The 26,171-nt window shown below is 36.2% G+C and overlaps 1 protein-coding gene across 7 annotated transcripts in view; it reads right to left on the bottom strand.

The window, feature by feature from the left end:
- CAMSAP2 (calmodulin regulated spectrin associated protein family member 2) overlaps window positions 1–26,171 on the bottom strand; it is a 121,320-nt gene that overhangs the window by 22,056 nt on the left and 73,093 nt on the right. For 5 of the 7 annotated variants that reach the window (XR_677287.5, XM_009440498.5, XM_001144062.6 and 2 more), the window contains 4 exons: window positions 23,225–23,308; window positions 10,024–10,056; window positions 6,286–6,427; window positions 5,782–5,921 (listed from right to left, as the gene is read on the bottom strand). Coding sequence is in view for 6 of the 7 variants with exons in the window: in XM_009440498.5 (XP_009438773.1) it covers window positions 5,782–5,921; window positions 6,286–6,427; window positions 10,024–10,056; window positions 23,225–23,308 (399 nt within the window). In the remaining variant the exon portion in view is untranslated. The remainder of the gene's footprint in view (window positions 1–5,781; window positions 5,922–6,285; window positions 6,428–10,023; window positions 10,057–23,224; window positions 23,309–26,171) is intronic. The other 2 variants (XM_001143924.5, XM_514085.6) reach the window with 1 other exon arrangement.

Raw genomic sequence — 26,171 nt, forward strand, 5'->3', positions numbered from 1 at the left:
ATTCTCCAAGGTTCCTCATCTTACCCTCCAGATGATAAAGTCTAAAAAGACAAAGTTTATGCTCATCATTATATCTTCAGTGTTTAAAACAGTGTCTGGCACATGATAGGTGCTCAATAAATATTTATTAAATGAATGTACAAATGAATGAATCTATGTACTAAAAAAGTCAGTAAAACATCAAAACATTGACACAATATTTCTGATTAATAAGATTATTGTGATTTATATTTCTTCTTTATACTTATCTTTATGGTATACTTTCTAAAGCCAAAGTATAAAATTGGTTTTTAAGTACTGGTGCTAGGTTCCATTTTACTAGCCTAGTTAACTGAAAGCAGATTATATTTTGAAAAAATACTGCTTAAGTGCTCAATAATTATCTGTTGAACAGAAAATAAGTTAATATTTTAAGGACTTTGGTAAGATAGCCATCCTAATAACATTAATTGTACTATTTGGCCACAAGATGTCAGTACAGTAAGAAATAATTTTCCCAGTAATTAAAGCTTATGAAGATTATGTCTTTCTGAGTTCATGACGATTAAACAGCAATAAATCTGTCACCATATTTCAGGAATGATGTCAGATTAATTTCATTTAAAAGCTTCTTCTTTCCTTCTTTTAGTTAAGATGGTCATAAGGCTACATACTCTTGTCCCAAAAGCTCCTTAAGCTGATAAACAACTTCAGCAAAGTCTCAGGATACAAAATTAATGTATAAAAATCACTAACATTCCTATACACCAACAACAGTTAAGCCAAGAGCCAAATCAGGAATGCAATCCCATTCACAACTGGCACAAAAAGAATAAAATACCTAGGAATACAGCTAACCAGGGAAGTGAAAGATCTCTACAAGGAGAACTACAATACACCACTCAAAGAAATCAGAGATGATACAAACAAATGGAAAAACATTCCATGCTCATGGACAGGAAGAATCAATATTGTTAAAATAGCCATACTGCCCAAATCAATGTATAGATTCAATGCTATTCTTATTAAACTACCAATGATATTCTTCATAGAACTAAAAAAACTATTTTAAAAATCATATTGAACCAAAAAAGAACCTGAATAGCCAAGGCAATCCTAAGCAAAAAGAACAAAGCAGGAGGCATCATGTTACCTGACTGCAAACTATATTACAGGGCTACAGTAACCAAAACAGCATGGTACTGGTACAAAAATGGAACAGAACAGAGAGCCCAGAAATAAGGCCACATATCTACAACCATCTGATCTTTGAAAAAGCTGACCAAAGCAAACAATGGGGAAGGACTCCCTATTCAACAAATGGTGCTGGGATAACGGTCTAGCCATACTCAGAAGATGGAAAACAGACACTTCCCTTACACTATATAAAAAAATTAACTCAAGATGGATTAAAGAAGTAAATGTAAACCCAAAACTATAAAAACCCTGGAAGAAAATCTAGGCAGTACCATTCTGGACATAGGAATGGGCAAATATTTCATGACAAAGGTGCCAAAAGAAGTTCCAACAAAAGCAAAAATTGACAAATAGGATCTAATTAAACTACAAAGCTTCTGCACAGCAAAACAAACTATCAACAGTGTGAACAGAGAGCTTATAGAATGGGAGAAAATTTTTCGGACTATGCATCTGACCAAGGTCTCATATCCAGCATCTATAAGGGACTTAAACATATTTACAAGATAAAAATAATCTCATTAAGAAGTGGGCAAAGGACATGAACAGACACTTTTCAAAAGACATAGACATACACGCGGCCAACAAGCATATGAAAAAAAGCCCAATATCACTGATCATTAGAGAAATGCAAATCAAAACCACAATGAGATACCATCTCACACCGGTTAGAATGGCTCTTACTAAAAAGTCAAAAAATAATAGGTGCTGACAAAGTTGCAGAGAAAAAGGAACATTTACACACTGTTGGTAGGAGTGTAAACTAGTTCAACCAATGTGGAAAACAGTGTGGTAATTCCTCAAAGACCTAAAAACAGAAATACTACTGAACCCAGCAATCCCATTACTGGGTATATCCCAAAGGAACATAAATCATTCCACCAAAAAGACACATGCATGTGTATGTTCACTGCAGCACTATTAACAATAGCCAAGACATGGAATCATCCTAAATGCCCATCGACGCTAGACTGGATAAAGAAAATGGGGTACATATACACTATGGAATACTATGCAGCCATAAAAAAGAACAAGATCATGTCCTTTGTAGGAACACAGATGGAGCTGGAGGTCATTATCCTTAGCAAACTAATGCAGAAACAAAACCACACACCACATGCTCTCACTTATGTGACGAAAACACAGGGACAGAAAGAGAACAGAAACTGCAAAACTATCCACGAGTGGAAGGTGAAAGGAGGGAGAGGATCAGGAGAAATAACTGATGGGTATTAAGGTTAATACCTGGGTGACGAAATAAAAATCTGTACCACAAACCCCCATGACACAAGTTTACCTATGTAACAAACCTGCATATGTACCCTTGAGCTTAAGCTAAAAGTTTAAAATAAGGTTGAATTAAAAAAAAAAAAAGATATTCAAATGAAGTCAAAGCTGTGGTAGTAATAAGTAAAGAACATAGAAAGTGACCAAAGCCCTTTCTGTAGAAAATCATAGTTTAAATATACCTAATTTAAGAAAATATCTTTATATGGGTCATACCCAGACAAAGTTGATATAAACATCAGAACTGTATATTATGTATTGGAAGTCCAAGGTATACCAACTTAAACAAATGCAATCTTATATCTCCATGTATTTAGTGAGACAGTTTTTTTCCTTTGAGATTACAGAAGTAGCATTTAAATTTTTAGCTGACAACGTAGATATCTTGTTGATGCCTTTTCTGGTACTAACAGAAATTAATATTTCTGTTATTACCTGAAAATACCAGAGAAAGCATTACAAGATATATATGGAAATGATATTACCTTTCATTCTGATATGAATGGCAAGGGTGTAAACCTTCAACATCAATTAGAAAAAAATTTTTTTTGATGTGTCAGACACAAGAGACTGGGTACAACTTTGGGTCAGCAGGAGCAGTGGCTTATTTTGGAAATGTCTTTACCACTGGCTTTATAGTTTACCCTGCCATTTCGTTCTCTGCTTTACCTCCAAAGCTAAGAATAGTGTCTGGCACATGGAGATATTCAGTAAATATCTGCCGATGAATGAATAAATGACCAAATCCCCAGGCTCAGTACAGTGTCTAGCATATAATAGTCTCTCGCTAAAATATTTTTCAAACATTAGTGTGGGTCCTGCAGTGTTCTAAAAGTTATAATAATCTCCAAATTTTGCCATTTTACATTTTGCTGACAAACTTGTTTAATGCTCCTTTCTTTTCATCTTAATAACTTTTACACACTTGCATTCTGTAGTTCTTCAGTGTCTTAAATTAGGGCTTTGTTCTAATGATGCACATGTGACACTTGGTAACCTAGAGTAGCTGCAAACAAATCCTAAAATTCTTCAAAAGCAATAGGTGTACCCAGTTCGTTTCCCCAGTCTGCTTCCAAATGGTTTACCAGAACTAAAACTGCATACATGGGGGTTGCCTGTGTTTATATAACATGTATATGATTCCCACCATGTTTTTAGCAACAGCAAATCTTGAACTTCAAATAATTACTATTTTAAACACTCTTTTTTAACCTTTAAAAATTAAAAGAGAAAGCCCCTATGGTTTTTGTTTTGTTTTGTTTTTGGTGACAGGGTCTTGGTTTGTCACTAAGTTTGGAGTGCAGTCATGCAATCAGGGCTCACTGCAGTCTCAGCCTCCTAGGTTCAAGCAATCCTCCAATATCAACCTCCTGAGTAGCTGGTACTACAGATGTGTGCCATCACGCCTGGCTAACTTTATTTTCTGTAAAGACAAAGGTCTCATTATGTTGCCCAGGCCGGTCTCAAACTCCTGGACTGAAGCGATCCTCCTGCCTTGTCCTCCCAAAGTGCTGGGATTATAGGCATGAGCCACCGCACCAGGCCTGAAGTTTTTATATTGTAGTTCAGTATTTCATAAATTAATATGACTCAACTAGAAAACATTTCTGATTTCTGAATTGACTTTATATTATTGACTCACATAAAATACAACACTAACATTACTAAAATAACATCTAGAGGATAAGACATAATTCTTGAAGTATTAAAAATAACAGTATTCATAACACAACTTAATTTTCAAACTTGGGAATGGAATGGAATGATTTTCAAAAATCTATTCGTGATGATGATAATAATGATTTTTTTTTTTTTGAGACATAGTCTTATTCTGTCACCCAGGCTGGAATGCAGTGGTGCCATCTCAGCTCACTGCAACCTCTGCCTCCCAGGTTCAAGTGATTCTCCTGCCTCAGCCTCCCAAGTAGCTGGGATTATAGGTGCGTGCCACTACGCCTGGCTAATGTTTGTAAAGGTGAGGTTTCACCATGTTGGCCAGGCTGGTCTCGAACTCCTCGCCTCAGTGATCTGCCCACCTCAGCCTCCCAAAGTGCTGAGATTACAGGTGTGAGCCACCATGCTCGGCCATGATTATTATTTTTAACATTTAACATCAATGTAAATAAAATATATTCAACTTAAAATTAAGAAAATAATACTACCCATGTGAAATTTTATTATTTTAACACAATCTGACAGCATACATTAGCCTACAGTCAAAGGACAATAAACGTGACAAATTTCAAACAGTCTGGTAACTACAGAACAATTATATATAATCTAGTGAGAATAAACAAACTAAATTTCAATTTAATGCTCAATGACTCATTGTACACATAAAAATACGCAAGGATACCATATCATTTAACTATACATATCATATATTTATGCATAATGGTAGTTAAATAGTACATAATGTTACTTTTCAATTAATTTTTTAATTCAAAAATTAAAATTTTTTTAAGAAAAAGAAAGCTTCATTATTTATAAAGAATCTTACTATTTGTAAGCATTGCTATTTGTAAGAAACATTTAATGGCTTATTCTCTATTTTGCAAACATTAAGACAATAGATCAATTTTGTACATGACTTTTTTTTTCTTTTTTTGAGACAGGGCCTGGCTCTGCTGCCCAGGCTAGGGTGCAGTGGCGCGATCTCAGCTCACCGCAACCTCTGCCTTCCAAGCAATCCTCCTATACCTCAGCCTTCGAGTAGCTGGGAACACAGGCACATGCCACCACTCCCAGCTAATTTTTGTATTTATTGTAGGGATGGGGTTTCACCATGTTGCCCAGTCTGGTCTTGAACTCCTGAGCTCAAGCTATCTGCCCACCTCCTCCTCCCAAAGTGCTGGGATTACAGGCACGAGTCACTACAACTGGCCAATTTTGTACATGACTTTAAGTTTGGCTTTGCACTATAAAAGAAACTTGTAGCTAATAGTATATTAAAAAACAAAATAAGGAGAAAAAAATTAAAAACTTTCTTCAAAAGCTCTTTTGACTAATATAGTTAATCTATAAGCTTAAAGTTGCTAGGTCATTTATATATCTTGTTCTATGGTTTATTTTTTATTTTTAAAATTTTATTTATTTATTTTGTGAGACAGGGTCTTGCTTTGTTGCCCAGGCTGGAGTGCAGTGGCATGATCGTCGCTCGCTGAAGCCTCAACCTCCCAGGCTTAAGCAATCCTCCCACCTTGTCCTCCCAAAGTACTGGGATTACAGGCATGAGCCACTGTGCCCGGTGTTTTTGTTTGTTTTTTAAAAAAACATATTTTAACAAAGCAAAGGGAAAAAAAGAATAATTTAATTTACCTTTATGGATGAAGCAGCATAGAGCATATCTTCCAGAGTGAAATGGCAACACTGGTTCAAGTATTCTTGGCAAAATTCTTGAATCAGCTGCAGATTATACAGGCTATCAGCCAAAGACATAGTTTCTTTCAAACAAATATCTTCAAATAAGAAAAGAGCAAGGTGGTGACTTTGGATTAATTTGATAATAAATATTTCATATCCATCTTGTAATTAGTACAAATACACAATTCTGGTTAACAAACATACATTTATAAATATAGTAGTCATTATACATTAAGACTTAGAAACCAAGCACTATTTTTTTTTGAACTACCTCCCTCAGAATTATATATAAATGTTCTTTATTTTTTAAAAAAAGTCTTCAGTACTTATTAAATAATATTGTCTTTTTTTTGAGACAGGGTCCCACTCAGTCACCTAGGCTGGAGTGCAAAATAATACTGTCTTAAATATTGGTTACTATCTGTCTACAGTTCAGAAGTATTACAATGGAACACTTACCCTCTAATCTGACAACATCAGGACAGTAAAAATGAATAAGGGCAGCTAATGCACAGCCATCTGTCCCATCCTTCAACAAATTTTCTACCAATGGAATGCAAGGCAGTTGCTTAAGCAATGTTTGCTCTTTCCTATAACGAGCCTACGATATAAAAAAAATACATGAAAATAAATAAGTACCAAACAACGCATAGGGAAAAAATCAGTACTGTAAATTCTAATGTATCAGTAATAAAATAAATCATGAGGAATGAGACCGCTCACCAATATTTCTTTTTTCTAAATAACGCTAGGTATTACCAAAGTTAAATACACGGCAACAATAGCTATAGTTTTGAAGCTCAATACTTAATATAACATACTGCTAATTTACACTAACTGACATTTGGCTTAAATATTTAAGTATAAAAGCATCACAAAACAGATTTTGAACACTTTGTATCCAAATAATCAGTTCTGCTCTTTTGAAGATAATAAAATTCATCCACTTTAATTCAGACTTAATTTAAACTGAAAATTCTTATACGGGAAGAGCAAGAATACTATTCAAGCAGAAAGAGTTATCAAAATGAGGGGGAAGGTAAAAGAATATACTATTCTTAAAAGAAATTTGAGGAACTGGAATAGTATCACCAAGACACTCTGGGTTATTATCTGAATGTTGAGGAAACACGAATAGTTAACAACTTTGAAAGTGAAAAAAAAACCCTCCCAACTTAGATTTCATTCATAATTGAGCAAGTATACGGGTTCTTGCTCCCCCTCAGAAAAAGAGAAGAAACCTTTGTTTCCTAAAGATTGTTTGGTGTGGCTAGATAGAATTTTTAAAAATAGATCTCTAAAAAATGAGACATGCTGTAACAGTTAAGAGAACAAATTCAGATCCTGGTTCAGATCCTGGTTCTGCCACTTACTAGTTTTGTGATCTTGGACAAGTTACTTAAACTCTCATTTCTCATTTTCCCATCTGTAAACTGGGGTAATAATAGTACCCACTTCATAGAACCACTGAAGATTAAGTAAGATGATGGACACAAAGTGCTATGCATCCTGCTGGGCACACAGCAAGCAATCAATAAAGGTTAGCTATTATTAGCTGTTAACTCTTCTAAAGCCAAGTAAAATAATGCTGAAGATTTAGTGAATGTACACACGAAAGTATTTTACTAGCAAAATATATAACATAAATTACTGGTAGTTTTTTTAAGGTTATCAAACTATTTTTTCTTCTAATTCCATCTAAATTGGTCATCTCTATAGTTTAGAATTAAAATATAATTATGAGATAAAACACTTTTGTGAGAATAAAAATAGAAAAATAAAAATTTACTGAAAGAGAACACAACATTTGGTAGTGAAGTTAGATTTCTTTTCAATGCTATCTCTCAGAAAAGCATCAGCATTAATGAAGAAGGAGATACTTATTCCTGGATTTCTCTCACTGGCTACCCAAGGACAAAATTCATGGAACATGCTTTCCTCTTAAAGATTTCTGAAGGTTCTTGTTAATTAGTGCATAATAGACTCTGTATTTAAGAGTACATCCCTAATTCAGGGGGTAACTATATTCAGAAAAAAAATTACTTGCAGGTACTATATAGATTCTTTAATTGATTCTGATTTTAACATAATTCTTAGAAAATTCCTCACTTTGCAGCTAAGAAACAGTTTAAAATCAACCATGGGGAGGGAAGAGGAAGGAAGAAAGAAAAAAGAAATCAACCAGTACAGCGGTATCTTCTAGGCTTAAGCTACCGTTCTCACAATTAGTATCTGTTCCAGATCCTTACATGCTTTTCTTTGGTTATCTGGGATCAAAACAGTCTGCCTCTTGGACATCCTCAAAATTGGGCTGGGACTAGTAGTTTGTTTTCAGCCTATGACCTGAATTGGACTAAGCCAAGCACCCAGGGTCATGCAACAAAGAATTGAATTATGTGATTTGTTCTACTCCCTCCTGCAAAGTAGCACTTTTGTACAAGGTATGTGCAAACAGGCACATGTATGTGCACGTGCGCGCGCACACACACACACACACACACACAGCTTTATATGACATTAGCAATAAGTATCTACGGTTTAGACTAGACAGAGAATTATGAATGGGATGCCAAAACATTTTCCTAAAGATTGTATTCTAGAAGATATATTAAGTAAACCAACTTTAAATCTTGAGATTATGTCCAGCACTCAGAAGGTTCATCCGCAGTTCATGAAAGAGTCTTTTGTACTTGAACATGCTATTTGCTTTATAAACTTATTGCATGGAAACATGCCCTTTCTTTCTGCAAACTAAGAAGTTTGGCATTTAGAAAGAACCCCCTATATTTTTATATTTCAACATTATGGTATATTTATTTTCTTCTCCTTTTTTTGTTGTTTGTTTTATTTTATTTTATTATTATTATTTTTTTTGGAGATAGCGTCTCACTCTGTTACCCAGGCTGGAGTGCAGTGGCACAATCATGGCTCACTGCAGCCTCAACCTCCTGGTCTCAGGTGATTCTCCCACCTCAGCCTTTTGAGTAGGTGAAACCACAAATGTGTACCATTATGCCTGCCTCATTTTTGTATTTTTTGTAGAGACGAGGTTTTGCCAAGTTGCCCAGGCTGGTCTCAAACTCCTGGGATCAAAGGATCCACCTGCCTTGGCCTCTCAAAGTGTGGGATTATGCGCGTGAGCCACCGCACCCGGCCATTATGGTATATTTCCAAATTAGAGTTTTATTATCGAGGGTGTAAAATAGTTCTTAAGTGGTTTAACACACCCATCCCCATATTTAAATCTGAAAGATCAATCTTTAAGTCAAATCAGAATTTAATATGGTTTTGGTCCACTACTGGTGAGGTCACAGAAAACCCTTCTGCTTTTTTAATCACACAAAAAGTGAAGTGTCATCTATAATTCAAGCTGAAAAGGAACTAGGTCTGTCAAAAAGATAATTTTTTAAAAATAGAGATGGGGGTTCAATATGTTGTCCAAGATGGTCTTGAACTCCTGGGCTCAAGCAATCCTCCCACCTTGGCCTCTCAAAGTACTAGGATTATAAGTGTGAGCCACCATGCTCAGCCACAAAGATGATTTTTAAATGCAGGCAATTTATTCATGCAATTCAAATTAATATTTACTAAAATTATTTAAATTAATGAGAAGCTACATAGTAAGATTTTTGTTTTTGTTTTTGTTTTTGAGACGGTTTCACTCTTGTTGCCCAGGCTGGAGTGCAATGGCACGATCTCGGCTCACTGTAACCTCTGCCTCCCTGGTTCAAGTGATTCTCCTGCCTCAGCCTCCCGAGTAGCTGGGATTACAGGCATGCGCCACCACGCCCAGCTAATTTTGTATTTTTAGTAGAGATGGGGTTTTTCCATGTTGGTCAGGCTGGTCTCGACCTCCTGACCTCATGATCTGCCCGCCTTGGCCTCCCAAAGTGCTGGGATTACAGGTGTGAGCCACTGCACCTGGCCCATAAGTTTTTTTTTTTTAACCTACTTACTGATAGTCTGTGAATACTGACAAGATTAGCAACAGGATGTTTACCCTTTAAATTATTTTTAGAACTTCTGATCTAAACCTTGGCTGTATCTTTTATCTTTCCATTTTACATGACCTTAAAATCCAATCTCTATTCAATGACTAACAGAATTACATGAAATGACTTTAACAGCAAGACATAAACAATACCATTCTACAATTACAATTCTGGAGAGCAAACTGAAGTAGCTGAGCAAACTTACTGGAACCAGTTTCCAAAACCATTTGGAAGGAGACTTCAGAGGAAGCAGCGGGAAAAAAGGGGAAAGCAAAAGGTAAAGGGAAAATTCATCAGAATTATCTTCAATTAACAAATTATAGTAAAGCTTCTGATAGTGGAGTTCCAAGTTTATAGTTCTCATAACATTTCATATGTTAATAAATATTTTAGTTAAAAATACATAAGTTCCTAATGATAAAGACCACTATCTTCTCCTGTCTCTCTCCTCTCCCCATACAGATATTCATTGTAGGATACCTAGAATATGCTGTATACTTTAGCAGCAAAAAATTTTATTTCTGAGTTTTGGAATCATATGTCATATTAAAAAATAAATCTATGTCACAGAAGGGAAGTAAAAATATTCTACAGCTAGGTTTGCAATCATAATTCTTAGGTATTAGTAGACTGTGTCTGACAAGGCAATATTCCCCAAAAAGCAAAGTAGAAAGATAATTTCAATAAAAACAAGTATAAAGCAAATAATAATATAGTAGAATATATCAAGATGATCATTTCCTTCACTATATAAAAAGTTTCTTTTAATTAATGGAAAAAAACCTAGTTGGCAATTGTTACCAGTTAAGATTTTTGTAAGTGTCTAAAGCAAGTAACTACTCACACAAAGAGAATATAAATGTTATTAAATTTACTATCTAGGGCTGTCCCAAAGAATCTAATTTTCTTCTTTAAAAAAATGAATATAATAAACCCATAATTTCAGATAACATGAATTAATCATTTGTGTTTGTTTATCTTTGTATCTGCTAAAACAGCTTCTGGCTCTGAATAAATGTTTGTTGAAGTGAACCAAAGTAAATAGAATCTGAGTTAAAATTCATATCCAAAATTAAAATTCATATCCAAAATTTTTATGTAGAAAGTTTTTCCGTATAAACAGAAAAATAATATTATTTAGAAAAATAATATAAATAAGGTATTTTCAAGAACTTTAAGAATTAGAAAAATGTCACCTGAAGAATCAGAAACATACCAGCTTCCTACATATAAACAACATTTCCAATAAATTTTTCTTATAGCACCAGGAAGAATAGCCTCAATAATTTTGTGGAATGTATTTTAATCTCCCATTTAACTGAACGTTTTTGGCAGCTGCAGTTATAATAGCCACAAAAAGTACAAGAGCAGGACCAAAGAGCAGGAAGCCACTGAAAACGTGTCAGGGTTTCCAATTTGTAACAGAAATTTTAAAAACAAGGTTTTTTTGTTTTCTAGACTAGAAGAACCCATTAAATAGAAAATGGTGATAACAAGAAATTATTGTGGACTATTCCTAACAGCAGGTGTACAAAGAAGTCTCTAACGGTTAAAGTTATTCCATATTTCTTGTAAAATATGCAATAATTGGATTTTGTTACTAATTCAGACTGCTCTGGCCTTTCTCTTGGCCCTCCATTGATCTAAACTGGTAACAGCAATCTTCTTGGCGGAAAAAGGAAACCCACAGATGGGCTGTGTGAAGGAAATTTAACTAAAGAGTAAATGTACTAAAAGAACAAATAAATATACTACGCATACTTATATACGTATGCTTCAAAAAGCTCAAATACATAGCATAAGTTCCTTGCTGAAGAATAACTCCATTTCTGAAGTGATCAGCAACTATCCTTTTGGTTTTCAGGGAAGAATTAGGCAAACTGCAACATCAAATCCTGTTTTAAGATGTAAATAACCACGAGGACAAAGGTTTTTTGATTTTTTTTTTCTTTTTATCAGGACCACCAGGCAAGAAACAAAGGGTTTTTTAAAACCCATGGATAACAGGTGAAAAAACTTTTATTAAGTTTCTACCGACAAAGGGGCCAACCTAGGCAGTCCAGATTTTCTGGAATAGTTCTAATTTCAAGTATTCCTTTCAATTGTCTTCATAATACATGTTTGGCTCACCCTGAATTTTGGCTAGTTGTTTTAGGACTTGCCATTAATACTCTCCAAATAATACTCTTCCTCTGGGTATCTACAACATTCTGGCAAGGTAGGATAATTCCTGAACTACTTCTAGGTGCTCTCAGGCCGTTCCAGGAGGATATTGGTTTGGTGTGGTCTTTATTGGAGACCTCAAAGAGTTGGGGTCCTTCAGGGAGTTAATCATGGCTGTGACTTGTTACTGCATGACTTGTTAACTTGTTAGATTTAATCTTTTTTTTTTTTTTTTTTTTGAGACAGTCTCCCTCTGTCACCCAGGGTAGAGGGCAGCGGAGCTATCTCAGCTCACTGCAACCTCCGCCTCCCAGGTTCAAGCGATTCTCCCACCTCAGCCTCCCTAGTAGCTGGGACAACAGGCATGCACCACCATGCCTAGCTAATTTTTGTATTTTTTGGTAGAGACGGGGTTTCACCATGTTGGCCAGGCTGGTCTTGAGCTCCTGACCTCAAGTGAACCTCCCACCTAGGCCTCCCAAAGTGCTGGGATTACAAGTGTGAGCCACCACGCCCAGCCATTAGACTTAATCTCCTAGCTGTTGCAGATCCAAAAGTTATGCCGAATCGCTGATGGAATATAAAATGGTACAAGCTCTTTTGGAGGGGATTTCGTCAACATTTAACAAAACTACATACAGTATGCATTTACCCTTCAATCTAGCAGTCCAACTTCTAGGAAATTTACCTTGAAAATACATATTCAAAATACAAAAGGCCACATATAACAGTATTCTGTGCAGCACAATTTGCAATAGCAAGATACTGGAAACTACTTAAATGCCTACACATAGGTACATAGTTGAAGAAACTATGGCACATATTCACAAGGGAGCACTATGCTGCTTTAAGAAATAATGACTGGCCGGGCACAGTAGCTCACACCTGTAATCCCAGCACTTTGGGAGGCCAAGGCGGGTAGATCACGAGGTCAGGAGGTCGAGACCAGCCTGGCCAACATGGCGAAACCCCGTGTCTACTAAAAAATGCAAAGATTAGCCAGGTGTGGTGGCGCTCGCCTGTAGTACCAGTTACTTGGGAGGCTGAGGCAGAAGAATCGCTTGAACCTGGGAGGCAGAGGTTGCAGTGAGCCGAGATCACACCATTGCACTCCAGCCTGGGTGGCAGAGCAAGACTCTGTCTCAAAAAAAAAAAAAAAAAAAAGGAAGAAAGAAAGAAAGAAAGAATGATCTCTAGGGACCGTATGGAGTAATTTCCAGGATATATAGTTACTGAAAAGAGCAAATTGCAAAAGAATAAATATGTTATGTTTTGTGCTAGAAAGGAGGAGAAACAAACATGCACATATGTGCTTGGTCCATTTAGAAGGGCTGGGAGGGAGTACATGTGGAATAAGTAAGGGGTAGAAGAGATAGGGGAGGGAGTGATACTTCTCTGAGTATACCATTTATATAGTTCTGATTTTTGGAATTATGTCAATGTTCTATATATTCAAAAAACAAAAGTTAACAAGAATGGTGTCAAAAAAGATCGCTAAAATGGAACGAATACAGAAACCAATTAACACAAATGTATTTCAAAGGAATAATATAACCACAATGAAGGCGGGGGCAGAGGGAAACAACTTAAGAACACTGTACTTTGACTATATACTATTAGTCTAAAAAAAAATTGCAAACAAATCTTAAACTCTTCTTAGTAGGTTTTTAAATTTATTTATTTATTTATTTTTTTGAGACAGAGTCTCACTCTGTCACCTAGGCTGGAGTACACTGGCACGATCTCGGCTCACTGCAACCTCCGCCTCCCGGGCTCAAGCAATTCTCCTGCCTCAGCCTCCCAAGTAGCTGGGATTACGGGCGCATGCCAACACACCTGGCTAATTTTTGTATTTTTGGTAGAGACGGGGTTTCACCATGTTGGCCAGGCTGGTCTCAAACTTCTGACCTCAAGTGATCCACCCGCCTCAGCCTCCCAAAGTGCGGGGATTATAGGCTTGAGCCACCATGCCCGGCCAGTAGGTTTATTTTTCATATTGGTATGAGTATAGCAATTCTGAAACTACTGTATATGTATTGTAGGACTGAGCAAATAAGTAAAATATATTAATGCTGTTGGAAGCCTGAGTTCTCACTGTGGAAGGGGAAGTCCCGCATGGAATAGGGGAAGCCAGGAAGAACTCTGTGGAGTTTGATTGGAATTGGAGGTTTATATATGAACTCATGTTTGTGTATTTTTAAAATTTTATTTCTGAACTCTGTCTACTGAAATAGGGCCTAGAAGTAATGATATTCCTGTAGCAATGAGCCACTTAGTGCCCAGATTTTACAGTTGCTAAATACTGTTTTCCGTAAAAAAGAATTAAGACTTATTGAAGAAATGGCTGATTTTAGGATTATGGCAAGGAAACTACAAAATGAATCTGAAACATCTTGTTGAGCCAGAAATTAAATAAGGAGGGGCAAAAAAAAAAAAAAAAAAAAAAAGAGATGGATGAATGGGGGCATATCAAAAGCACAGGAGTCAGTCTGAAGGGACTCCCGTTGGCCAAATCTAAGACCATTTGAGCATCAAAATAAAGAAATAGCTAATTTTAGGTCAAGGAAAGAACAAGATGAGCCTGGAGCATTCTGTAGTGCCAGAAAGTAAGGAAGTGCTCAAAAAACAAAAGGATTGGGGCATATCCAAGAGATACCAAAGCCAACCCCAAAAAGCTCTCAGTGGCTGATGCTGCAAAATTTTGAGCAACAAAATAAACAACGCAGTATTAGATTGTAACTCAAAGCATAAAATATTAAGTATACATGAGTCCATACTGATATAAATAAATGATTGAATATAAAAAATAAATGGGGAAGAAGACACAAATCTTCCTTACAGAAGAATCCCCAATAGTATATGCAAGTATTCTCCCTTTCAGGGAGTGAGCTTAATTTCCCTCCTTTGGAGTGCAGGATGGAGGTGGTGACCCACTTCCAAAAATAAGAAGGGAAAACCAGTAAATTTATAATGGAGAAACCTGACAAACACTACCTTAACCAAGGGATCATGGTTAATATCACTAGTGATAAATCATGTTCTTATCATGTACCCCGTGATACAATATATGATATAATATATGACCTCTCTGGTAGTCTTCTCAAAAAACCTGTAACTCCAGTCTAACCATGAGAAATATCAGACAAACCCAAATTGAAGAACACTACAAAACACCTGACAAATATTTAAAAAGGACATCAGTGGAAAACCAGTAGAATCTAAATAAAGTCTGTAGTGTACTCAATAATAATGTACCAATGTTACTTTCTTACTGTTCACAAATGGGCTCCAATTACGTAAGATGTTAACATTAGAGAAAACTGGGTGAAGCTGTACTATCTTTGAAACTTTCCTGTAAATCTAAAATAATTCTGTAATAATTTTAAAAGTAAATACATAAGGACAAAAACTGATTATAACCCATTACATATCCATTAGCTCATTCAGATAGTAGAGAAATATTATATAGACAGGTAGATGGGTGGAAGAAGAAAAACTTGCTTATAACAGAATGCTAACTAATAAATATGGAATAAATGAAGGGGTTAGAAAATTATAAATTTGTGACTATCATAGTAAAATTAATTCAGGTAGGTATATTCAGTGAATGCTAAATCTAGGATGAGGGGAAGCTTTCAAGAAAGATAGGCTATTTACAGTGGTAGAGTAACTCCTCTCAAATTACCTATTACAAACGGAAACATAATATAGCTGTCCCCCCCTTACCCATAGTTTTGTATCTGCAGTTATTCACAGTCACTGTCTGAAAATGAATGAAAAATTCCAGAAATAAACAACTCATAAGTTTTAAATCGCATGCTGTTCTGAGGAGTGTGATGAAACCACATGCAGTCCTATTCCATCCAGTCTGGGAAGGGAATCATACCTCTGTCCAGCATTCCATGCTGTATATGCTACCTGCCCATTGCTGTATAGGAAAAAACAAAGTGTAGATACAGTACTATCTGAGGTTTCAGGTATGCACTGGGGGTCTTGGAACATATCCTCTGAGGATAAAAGAGGACTAATGTAACCCTGTAGTCAAGAAACCAGAGAATATCTTAACCAACTGATCAAAATGAACATTATCTAGCAGGGGTAAATGGATATCATGTGCCTCTGGATATTACATTGTGATAAGGACACAATTTACAAAGCATTCTAGCCTGAAAAGCACAACCTTCATCTAATAATGAGGAAATATTAGAAAAAGCCAAATTGAGAAGTATTCTATTAAAATAGCCCGATTCTTTAAAAATGTCAAGGCCACGAAGAAAAGAAAAGCTAAAGAACTGCTTCAGTTTAAAGAAGACTAGGGATATGACAGCAAAATAAATTAATGATAAAATGGGAACATAAATGATACAGTATTATACTGACATTAAATTACCTGTACTGTCATTATGGAAATGAATTGCCTTGTTCTTAGGAAATATATATTGAAGTATTAAGGGGTAAAGGGGCATGATATATGCAACCTTCTTTGAAATGTGGTAGAACAATTTACGTGTGTGTGTGTGTGTGTGTGTGTGTGTAGAGCGAGAGAGGGAGAGAGAGGGAGACAGAATGATAAAGGAAATTTTCAAACAGTTTGAAAAACTGATGAATCTGTTGAAAAACTGATGAATCTGAACGGAGTTTGAGAATTCTTTTTACTATTCCTGCAACTTTTTGTAAGGGTGTAATTATTTCAAAATAAAATAAAAGTTCTTTGAAAGTTATATTAGATCTATACCAATCCAAGTCTTTATAGGGTCTTGTGTCCAAATGCACAAGATTATTAATTTATAAAACTGTTAGAGAAATCTAATGGTTATCATACTCTTAGGTAAAGATTAAAACCATGGTACCATCTCTGAATTCAAAAAAATGTTTAAAATGCCAAGTTCTCTTAACTATAATAAATGAGTTAATAATAGAACAGGGACATACTCTAGGTTGTTGTGTTTCCTGTAAGGGCAAGTAAATTATTATGAAAGAGAAAAGGTATGTTGATATTAGGGATAAAAAAAAGAAATGGCCACGTGTGGTGGCTTACGCCTGTAATCCCAGCACTCTGGGAGGCCGAGGCGGGTGGATCGCTGGAGGCCAAGAGTTTGAGACCAGCCTGGCCAACATGGCGAAACCCCATCCCTATTAATGTAAAAAACATTTTTAAAAAAAGAAGAAGAAGAAATGAATTAGCACTGACCACAGAAGACTACACATTGGCCAAAGGCCTGTAATCCCAGCACTTTGGAGGTCAAGGCAGGCGGATTGCTTGAGCTCAGGAGCTTGAGATCAGCCTGGGCAACATGGTGAGACCCTGACTCTACAAAAAGTAAAAAAATTAGATGGGCATGGTGGCACATGCCTGTAGTCCCAAGTAGTTGGGAGGCTGAGGTGGGAAGATTGCTTGAGCCCAGGAGATCAAGGCTGCAGTGAGCCATGATCTTGCTACTTCATTCCAGCCTGGGCAATAGAGTGAGACCCTGTCTCCAAAAGAAAAAAAAAAAAGAAGAAGCAGGATACATATGGATAGATTTATAATTATAAAACAGAATCTTAAGGGTAGGATTCAAAACAAAAATTACCTAATTTAGACAGGCTATGTCTTCACAGTTAACTAAAATAATGGTATAAAAGAAATCAAGGTAAATCTAACAGTCAAATGAAATGATGTATCTGAGAATGATGCGCTATATTTGAACATTAAATGTTTTATATATTTATATACATATTAAATAGACAACTTAAGTACAAAATTACACGTTACAAATTACCGTTTTCTAAATTGTGCACTGAAGAACACTAATTCTATGGGATGCTAGTAAAAGTCATTTATAAAACAGTTCAAAGATCAAAAATGTTTGGAAAATGGCTAAACAGTCTCTTTGACTGGGACTTTAATGTACTGAAATGGATTGCAACATTCTTAAAGGGGCATAGACTAGGCAGCGTTTCCCAAATGTATTTTACTTCAGAGCCCTTCTCTCAAATAGTACTATTTGAAGAAACAGCATTTGAGGGAGAAAAAAGTGGGTTATAGTTTATAACTGTTAAGGAATTTTAGTCAAGGGAGAAATTCATAAGGGCTGAAGTAATCAGGCAAAGAGGTATAAGCATTTACCTACTCTCTCACAGGGGGAAAGTGTAGTCTATATTGAGATACACCTTAAAGTGAAAAGCAATTAGAGCTCTGTGGATGTCTTTTCTCCAAAGGTAATTCCTTCACCTAATTCCTACTCCCTTGTAAAATACCTCACAAATATTTCTTTTTAAAAAGTAGCAAATGCCACATTAAGTAAACATGTATCTTTAATACTTTGAGAAACATTGGCTGGGGTGGTGTCTCATACCTATAATCCCAGCACTTTGGGAGGCCAAACCGGGGGATCACCTGAAGCCGGGAGCTCAAGACCAGCACATGGCGAAACCCCATCTCCACTAAAAATACACAAAAAATTAGGTGGGCATGGCGGTGCACGCCTGTAATCCCAGCTACTAGGGAGGCTGAGGCACGAGAATTGCTTGAACCCAGGAGGCCAAAGTTGCAATGAGCCGAGATCATGCCTCTGCCCTCCAGCCTGGGTGACGGAGCAAAACTCTGTCTCAAAAAAAAAAAAAAAAAAAAAAAAAAAAAAAAAAAATTTGAGAAACATTAAACTTCATTCTCTATATAGTTAGTATTAGAATACAAACTCATGAATTCATAGCTCTTTCAAAACTGATTCTGCCAAATTCATCCACTCAGTAATTCCCACATGTGCCTTCACTTGTGACTTAGTGTCACTACTTATAATGTTCCTTATGACCTAGTATCATGAAATCTACTAAGGCCCTGTTAAAGTCCCACATCCTCTAGAAGGTACTCCTAGATACTTCATGCATACAGTTAGCATAAATCTACTAGTAATATACATATAGAAAAGTCTATGATAACTATTTACTATTTTCGCCAACCTTTTGTTTTTGTCTCATGTTTACTAACATATTGAGAAGGGAAAAACTGAGCATCTTTTTAATTACAGAATTTAGAAACCATTTAATCCAACCTTCTAATTTTTACAGATTAAAAAAAAAACAAACCCAAGGCCCAGAGAGGTCAAGTGCCTTTGTAAAGGTCATGAAGCTATTTAGTGGCAGAACTAGCCTGACTTTATGTGCAATACTCATTTTACCATAGTACTTTATACAAACTCTTCAAGAGAATGAATGTTGGACTTAATGTCATCTTGGCTATAAACTTCAGAAATCGTTCAAGTACAGCTTCCAGATTTAGCAAATAAATACAAGATGCTCACACAATACAAGACACCTGTGCAACTTATAAAAAAATTATTTGTTGTTTCTCTGGCATTCAAATTTAATTAGGCACCCTAATTTACAATCAAAAGAAGTATTAGAAGCAAAATGAGCAACTTGGAAAAAAAAGAGAAAATAACATTAGTAAACTGTTTAAACAAAACATTTTCCTAGGACATGACACTATTTAAAATGCCTTTCTCTTAGGACACCACCCAATCCAATGATCAGAAATACATCACTGGAGGATCTAATACCCTAAAGAAATACCTTTGAAATCTTTCATTTCAGTCCAACCCTAATAATATATAGTACAAGTATCCTTCAACATGTGCATATATTTTACCAAGAATATGGTTATAAAAAGATATTTCATAAAACAAATTCTACTGGACATCTGAGTTAAGAGTAGTTGGGCAAGGACAAAAGGTAAGATATGTTATTATTCAATGCCATGGGCTCTGTCTATAGCTGGACAAGCAACAGGCAACAGGGCTAGGCTCCTGAGTACGCCTCACTAGAAAAGCTGACTGAAGTAGATGGAAAGAGTGGCAACTTCTTACCAACTGTATAGCAATAAGAAAGAGCAAGTCATTTTCTCTCTCATTTGTAAAAGAAGAAAAGGAGCATGAATTTTGCTTTTACAGAATTAAAAACCAAGAATGGAATGATAATATTTCCAGTCAAACCAAGTACACAGTTCAAATGCCAAAAATCCCATTGTTAGGTAACAGAGCAAGATTCCTTTCCCTAGTTTATTCTGTGATCGTGTGTTTCTTCATAATGACAACACCTGAACCTACAGTAAGATTATGTTAAATTAACCCTTATTTTCACAAAGATTCAATTTTCAAAAACAATGGGGGGGAAAGGATAACATTCATTTGAAAATGAAGGGGTAAATGCTATGTATGTGCTAAACTACAAGTGTATACTAATCAAATATTTAAAAATGAATTGCACAATCATTTCTTTATTCACTCAGTCACCCATTCACCAAATACTAGTTGTACAGTTAATACATGCAACTGCATGGAGCTAAGTGCTGTGAAAAAGTAAAAGCCATGTAATACAACAATGTCTAGATTCCATACAGTTTTTCTTCAAGATCACTTTATTTGATTGTTTGAAATACAAATGGCATTTTTTTTTCATTAAAAAAATGTTTCTTGGGCCCTCTGTCATCATATAAAATCCCCATTTGGTTCATAATGTGTATGCAATACTACAGAATTTAACCATTATATATAATACACAAGATTTCTATAGAGAAATTTCATTAGTGTTATAATTTAGAATGATGCCACTTCAACCTTATTACTGATAAAAAGCCAGGAGCAAAATTGAGGGGCAGGATTACACACATCTCCAAGGCAAAAGTTTCAGCTCCTATGATTATGAAAAAGAGAAAGGGAAGGAAGCTGACAAGAAAAGACTGTGGGACGTAACAGGGAAGAGGCAAGGACAGAAATTGGCTGGAAGCAGGGAAATGAAACATAATCTGGGGTGATGGGGAAAAAGGAGAATTCCATTCCAATCTACCTTTAGGGTAAAGGACCTCAACAGAGTTAGAATGAAGGATTAAGCACAAATCGTATTTTCAGGAGCCAGTCAGTTAACCAAATGGGGGAAAGCATTGTGATCCCAAAACATCAAAATCAGACAAAATTGTACGTGGTCCTCCACAAGATTTTTCTATTGAAGTTGATAAGAGACAGAACAGCTTCGCTTTTCCTTCCTTTTTCCCTTCTTTCTCTTTTTATGGAGAGATCAGTGAATAGTGGAATAAGAATAAGCTCAAAATAATAGAAGTACTGTGTAATAATGAAGAAACTTTAATCCAAATGGAGATTAAGGTTTCTGAATGATTACAATTTCTTATACCTCAATTCCAATACTATACAACATGTTTAAAGGGTTCCAATTACAATACATTTTAAAAGACGTAAGATATACTATATCATAGAAAATATGCTTTTGGTCTTAGCATATGACAAACACACAACTAAATTTTCAGAGAAGAAAATTCTAAAAGTCTGTTTGAGATTTTTAAAAGAATAAATCCATGTTAATGTTTCTTCTTTCTTCACAGAACAACCATACTGTACATTTTGGAATTCTGGGAAAATATATATATGTGTGTGTATGTGTGTATATACACACACACACATATGTGTATGTGTGTATATACACATACACACATATATGTGTATGTGTGCGTATATACACACACACATGTGTATGTGTGCGTATATACATACACACATATGTGTATGCGTGTGTATATACATACACACATATGTGTATGCGTGTGTATATACGTGTGTGTACACACATACACATACATACATACGTGTGCGTGCACATACATACGTGTGCGTGCACATGCATGTGTATGTGTGTATATACATATATGTATATGTGTAGATATATACACATATACATATGTGTGTATATATACACATATGTGTATGTGTATATATACATATGTGTGTATATATACACATGTGTATGTGTATATATACATATGTGTGTATATATACACATATGTGTATGTGTATATATACATATATACACATGTGTGTATACATACACATATATGTGCGCGTGTATACATACACATACATACGTGCGCGTGTATACATACACATACATACGTGCGCGTGTATACATACACATACATACGTGCGCGTGTATACATACACATACATACGTGCGCGTGTGTATACATACACATACACCTACGTGCGCGTGTGTATACATACACATACACATACGTGCGCGTGTGTATACATACACACACATACGTGCGCGTGTATACATACACACACGTGCGTGTGTATACACACATATACATGTATGTGTGTACACACACGTGTATGTGTATGTGTACACACGTGTATGTGTATGTGTCACATACACATATGTGTGTACACATACATATGTGTGTATGTGTGTGCATATATATGTGTATATATATACACACATATATATATATTTTTTTTTTTTTGAGATGAAGTTTTGCTCTTATTGCCCAGGCTGGAGTGCAGTGGCATGATCTTGGCTCACTGCAACCTCCGCCTCCTGGGTTCAAGCGATTCTCCTGCCTCTGTCTCCCGAGTAGCTGGGACTACAAGCACCGGCCACCACGCCTGGCTAATTTTTTGTATTTTTAGTAGAGACGGGGTTTTACTATGTTGGGCAGGCTGGTCTCAAACTCCCGACCTCAGGTGATCCGCCCGTCTCAGCCTCCCAAAGTGCTGGGATTACAGGTGTGAGCCACCACGCCTGGCCCTATATATATATATTTTTTGTTTGAGATGGAGTCTCGTTCTGTCCCCCAGGCTGGAGTGCAGTGGCATGATCTCGGCTCACTGCAACCTCTGCCTCCTGAGTTTAAGCGATTCTCCTGCCTCCTGAGTGGCTGGGATTACAGGTACACGCCACCATGCCCAGCTAATTTTTGTATTTTTAGCAGAGATGGGGCTTCATCATGTTTGTCAGGCTGGTCTTGAACTCCTAACCTCATGATCTGCCTGCCTTGGCCTCCCAAAGTGCTGGTATTACAGGCGTGAGCCATCGCACCCAGTGAAATTCTGGGAATTTTGTTTTATTGTTGGTCTTGCTGCATTGCATGTCATTACAAAGCCTGAACATTTAAAATTGTTTCCTTGTTGTTTTACACATTTTACCAAAGAAAGGCAAACTGTTATTTTTGACAAAAGAACCTCAAAACTTGAGTTCTAGTCATTAATATATTTTTTTACAAACACCATCATCCAATTAACCTTCATTTTGTACTTTTATTTACTTAGTGTTTACAGTATGGCTTTCTAGGGTACAGTTAACACCACTAAAAAATAATTTAATAAACACAATTAACATTTCCCAAAATAATACAAATATGTGAACATATATACAGTCTCATAAAGGCACCTTTTTGTTTTTGAAATAAATACCTTTTGACCTCCTGGAGCTTCAACTGTGTGATGTTCTTTCAGTTTTTGTTCTTGTTCCATTATGTCTTTCAAATGTTCATTTACCTTAAAATATAAAAATGTCAGTTTGAATTTTTATTCTTTTTTTGAATTTACATTCAAATATAACAATAAAATAACACACATTAAGATGCCTATAGTCAGAGCCCTGATGTCAAATATCAGTCTCACTCAAATAAAGAAAATTTCAGCTTCACAATCAGAAAAAAATAGTTTATGGGTACTTATTTGATATTCTAGAATTCATTAATTTATCAAATAGTTGTTGAGCAGACACTATATGTCAGGAACTGGTTGGAGCGCTAAGGGAAAAAAGGTACTCGGTAATGTCAGTTTTAATGCTTAGGAAGCAAACTAATATCAAGTAAAAATTTTACAATCTATTTTAGAACTAGTAAATGAAAGTTATTTTCCCTAAAATTAATGTTGTTGTTATCAATAAATAACACTGTGAATCAAGTTCTTAACGTATGATTTCAGACATATCCATGATCATGGGGGAGTTTAGGGCAGTCATAATGCCACAGTTAAAACACATGCAAAATTTCTGCATATGAAAACTTTTTGAGGAGAGAGCTTAATTTCTCTCTCATCAGATTATTCAGGCAGTCCATAATCCAAAAAGTTAAAAAAAAAAAAAGTCTACATGGTGCATAAATTATTTCTTGAGAAGACTTTAGATAATTTTTGGTTTTGAGTTAATGATTTTAAGGTCACTCTAGTAACAATCAATAAAAGTTCAAATTTATTAATCATGGCACTGTAGAAAATATTAATGCCATCAGCCACCAAAACTTTCAGTCCCCACTTTGTTTCTGGCACCTAAGAATTCCCTTTTCTTCCTTTAAACTCAACTCTGCAGTATAAACTTTTCTAATTATATTTATCAAGCATTTTTAGGTGTTCCTAACAGGAAGAGTTGTAGTTTTAGTGTGACATGTTGACAAAATCATTCATATCTTCTTCTTTTTTTTTTTTTTTTTTTTTGAGATGCAGTCTCACACTGTCGCCCAGGCTGGAGTGCAGTGGCACTGTGTCAGCTCACTGCAGCCTCCGTCTCCTGGGTTCAAGCAATTCTCCTGCCTCAACCTCCTGAGTAACTGGGATTACAGGCGCCCGCCATCATGCCCGGCTAATTTTTTAAATATTTCTAGTAGAGATGGGGTTTCACAATGTTGACCAGGCTGGTCTCAAACTCCTGACCTCAGGTGATCCACCCACCTCGGCCTCCCAAAGTGCTGGGATTAAAGGCATGAGCCACCATGCCCAGCCCCATATTTTCTATCATGGTAATACATTGTGTTACAAAGCAGTTTTATAACACCCATGTATCTTTAAGCATTTTGGTCTCTTTACCAATTCGGGGAGGGGAAGAAGACAGGACCAAATCCTGGGAAAGTTTATAATGTTTTCTATTTGTTTGTTTTGTAGTATTTTCATTCCCCACCCGCCCACCCCTCCCCCCCCGCCCACCCCTCCCCCCCCACCTTTTTTTTTTTTTTTGGAAACGCAGTCTCACTCTGTCAGCCAGGCTGGAGTGCAGTGGCGTGATCTCAACTTACTACAACCTTTGTCTCCTGGGCTCAAGCAATTCTCCTGTCTTGGCCTCTCGAATAGCTGGGACCACAGGCGTGCACCACCATGCCTAGCTAATTTTTGTTTTTTGTTTTGTTTTTGGTATAGACAAGGTTTCACCTTGTTTCCCAGATTGGTCTTAAACTCCTGGACTCAAGCAATCCACCTGCCTCAGCCTCCGAAAGTGTTGGGATTACAGACGTGAGCCACCAGACCCAGCCTCATTCCCTTTAAGTTAAAAAACAAACACTTTCTAATTCATTGTCAGGTAGTCGTAATTGATCTGCCAGTTTGGAAATATCCTTGTTTTTATTTTTTTCCCCACTGAGGAAATACCTTCATTTTTAAAGAGGTTTTTATCTGATTCTGTCCAAAAAGCAAAGTGGTCACAAATTAACATTTTAAACCACCATTCACTCATGTATGTGCACATTCAACAGATACCTACTGAATGCCAGTTATGTGCCAGATACTGTATTAAGAGGCTAGGTATACAATGGACTACAAAGCCAAAGTGATTCCTGTCCTCTTGAAGCAGGGGAGATAGAACAACAACAAAAACCATTTGTAAATGCTATAAATACATTAAAATGTGAGTAGAAAATAATGGGAGCAGGAAGATCTATTTTAGAAAAGATGGTTATATCAGACAAGGCCTTCGCTTTGGTCTAAATGTTTGCCCCCCAGAGTTCATATTTGAAACTTAATCCCCAATGTGTTAATATTAAGAGGTGTAGCCTTTCGGGGCATGATTAAGTCATGAGGCTCTGCCCTTGCATATGGGGTTGGTTCCTTTATAAAGGGGGTTGAAGGAGCACAGTGGCCCTTTCGGCCACGTGAGGACACAACAAGAAGCTGCCATTCTGAAGCAGAGAGCAAGTCCTGACCAAAAACTGAATCTGCTGGCACCTTGATCTGGGAATTCCCAGCTTTCAGAACTATGAGCAATGAATTTCTGCTGTTTATAAATTACCTAGGCTAAGGCATTTTGTTATAGCAACCCAAACAGACTAAGACAATTTCTTTAAGAAGTAACTTTAAGCTGAGATCTTAAAGAGAACAAGCTGGCTATGGAAAAAGTAGAGGAAAGAGCATTCCAGAGAGAGAATGAAAAACATAAGCAAAAGCCCTGTGGTAGGAAAAATACTTGCGTGTTTAAGTAACAGAATGACATAGTGAACCCAAAGAAGTCACAAAATGAGATAGGAAACAGAGGTAGAGCCAAATAATGTAACGTTAATATATTCATGATTTTTGTGTACCTCTGCATGATTCAATCATTCAATATAATCTTGTCTTCTGTGATTTTGCTTTTTTAAGTTTAAATTCATTT

The sequence above is a fragment of the Pan troglodytes genome, chromosome 1, assembly GCF_028858775.2.
Source record: "Pan troglodytes isolate AG18354 chromosome 1, NHGRI_mPanTro3-v2.0_pri, whole genome shotgun sequence".
Lineage (NCBI taxonomy): Eukaryota > Metazoa > Chordata > Mammalia > Primates > Hominidae > Pan > Pan troglodytes.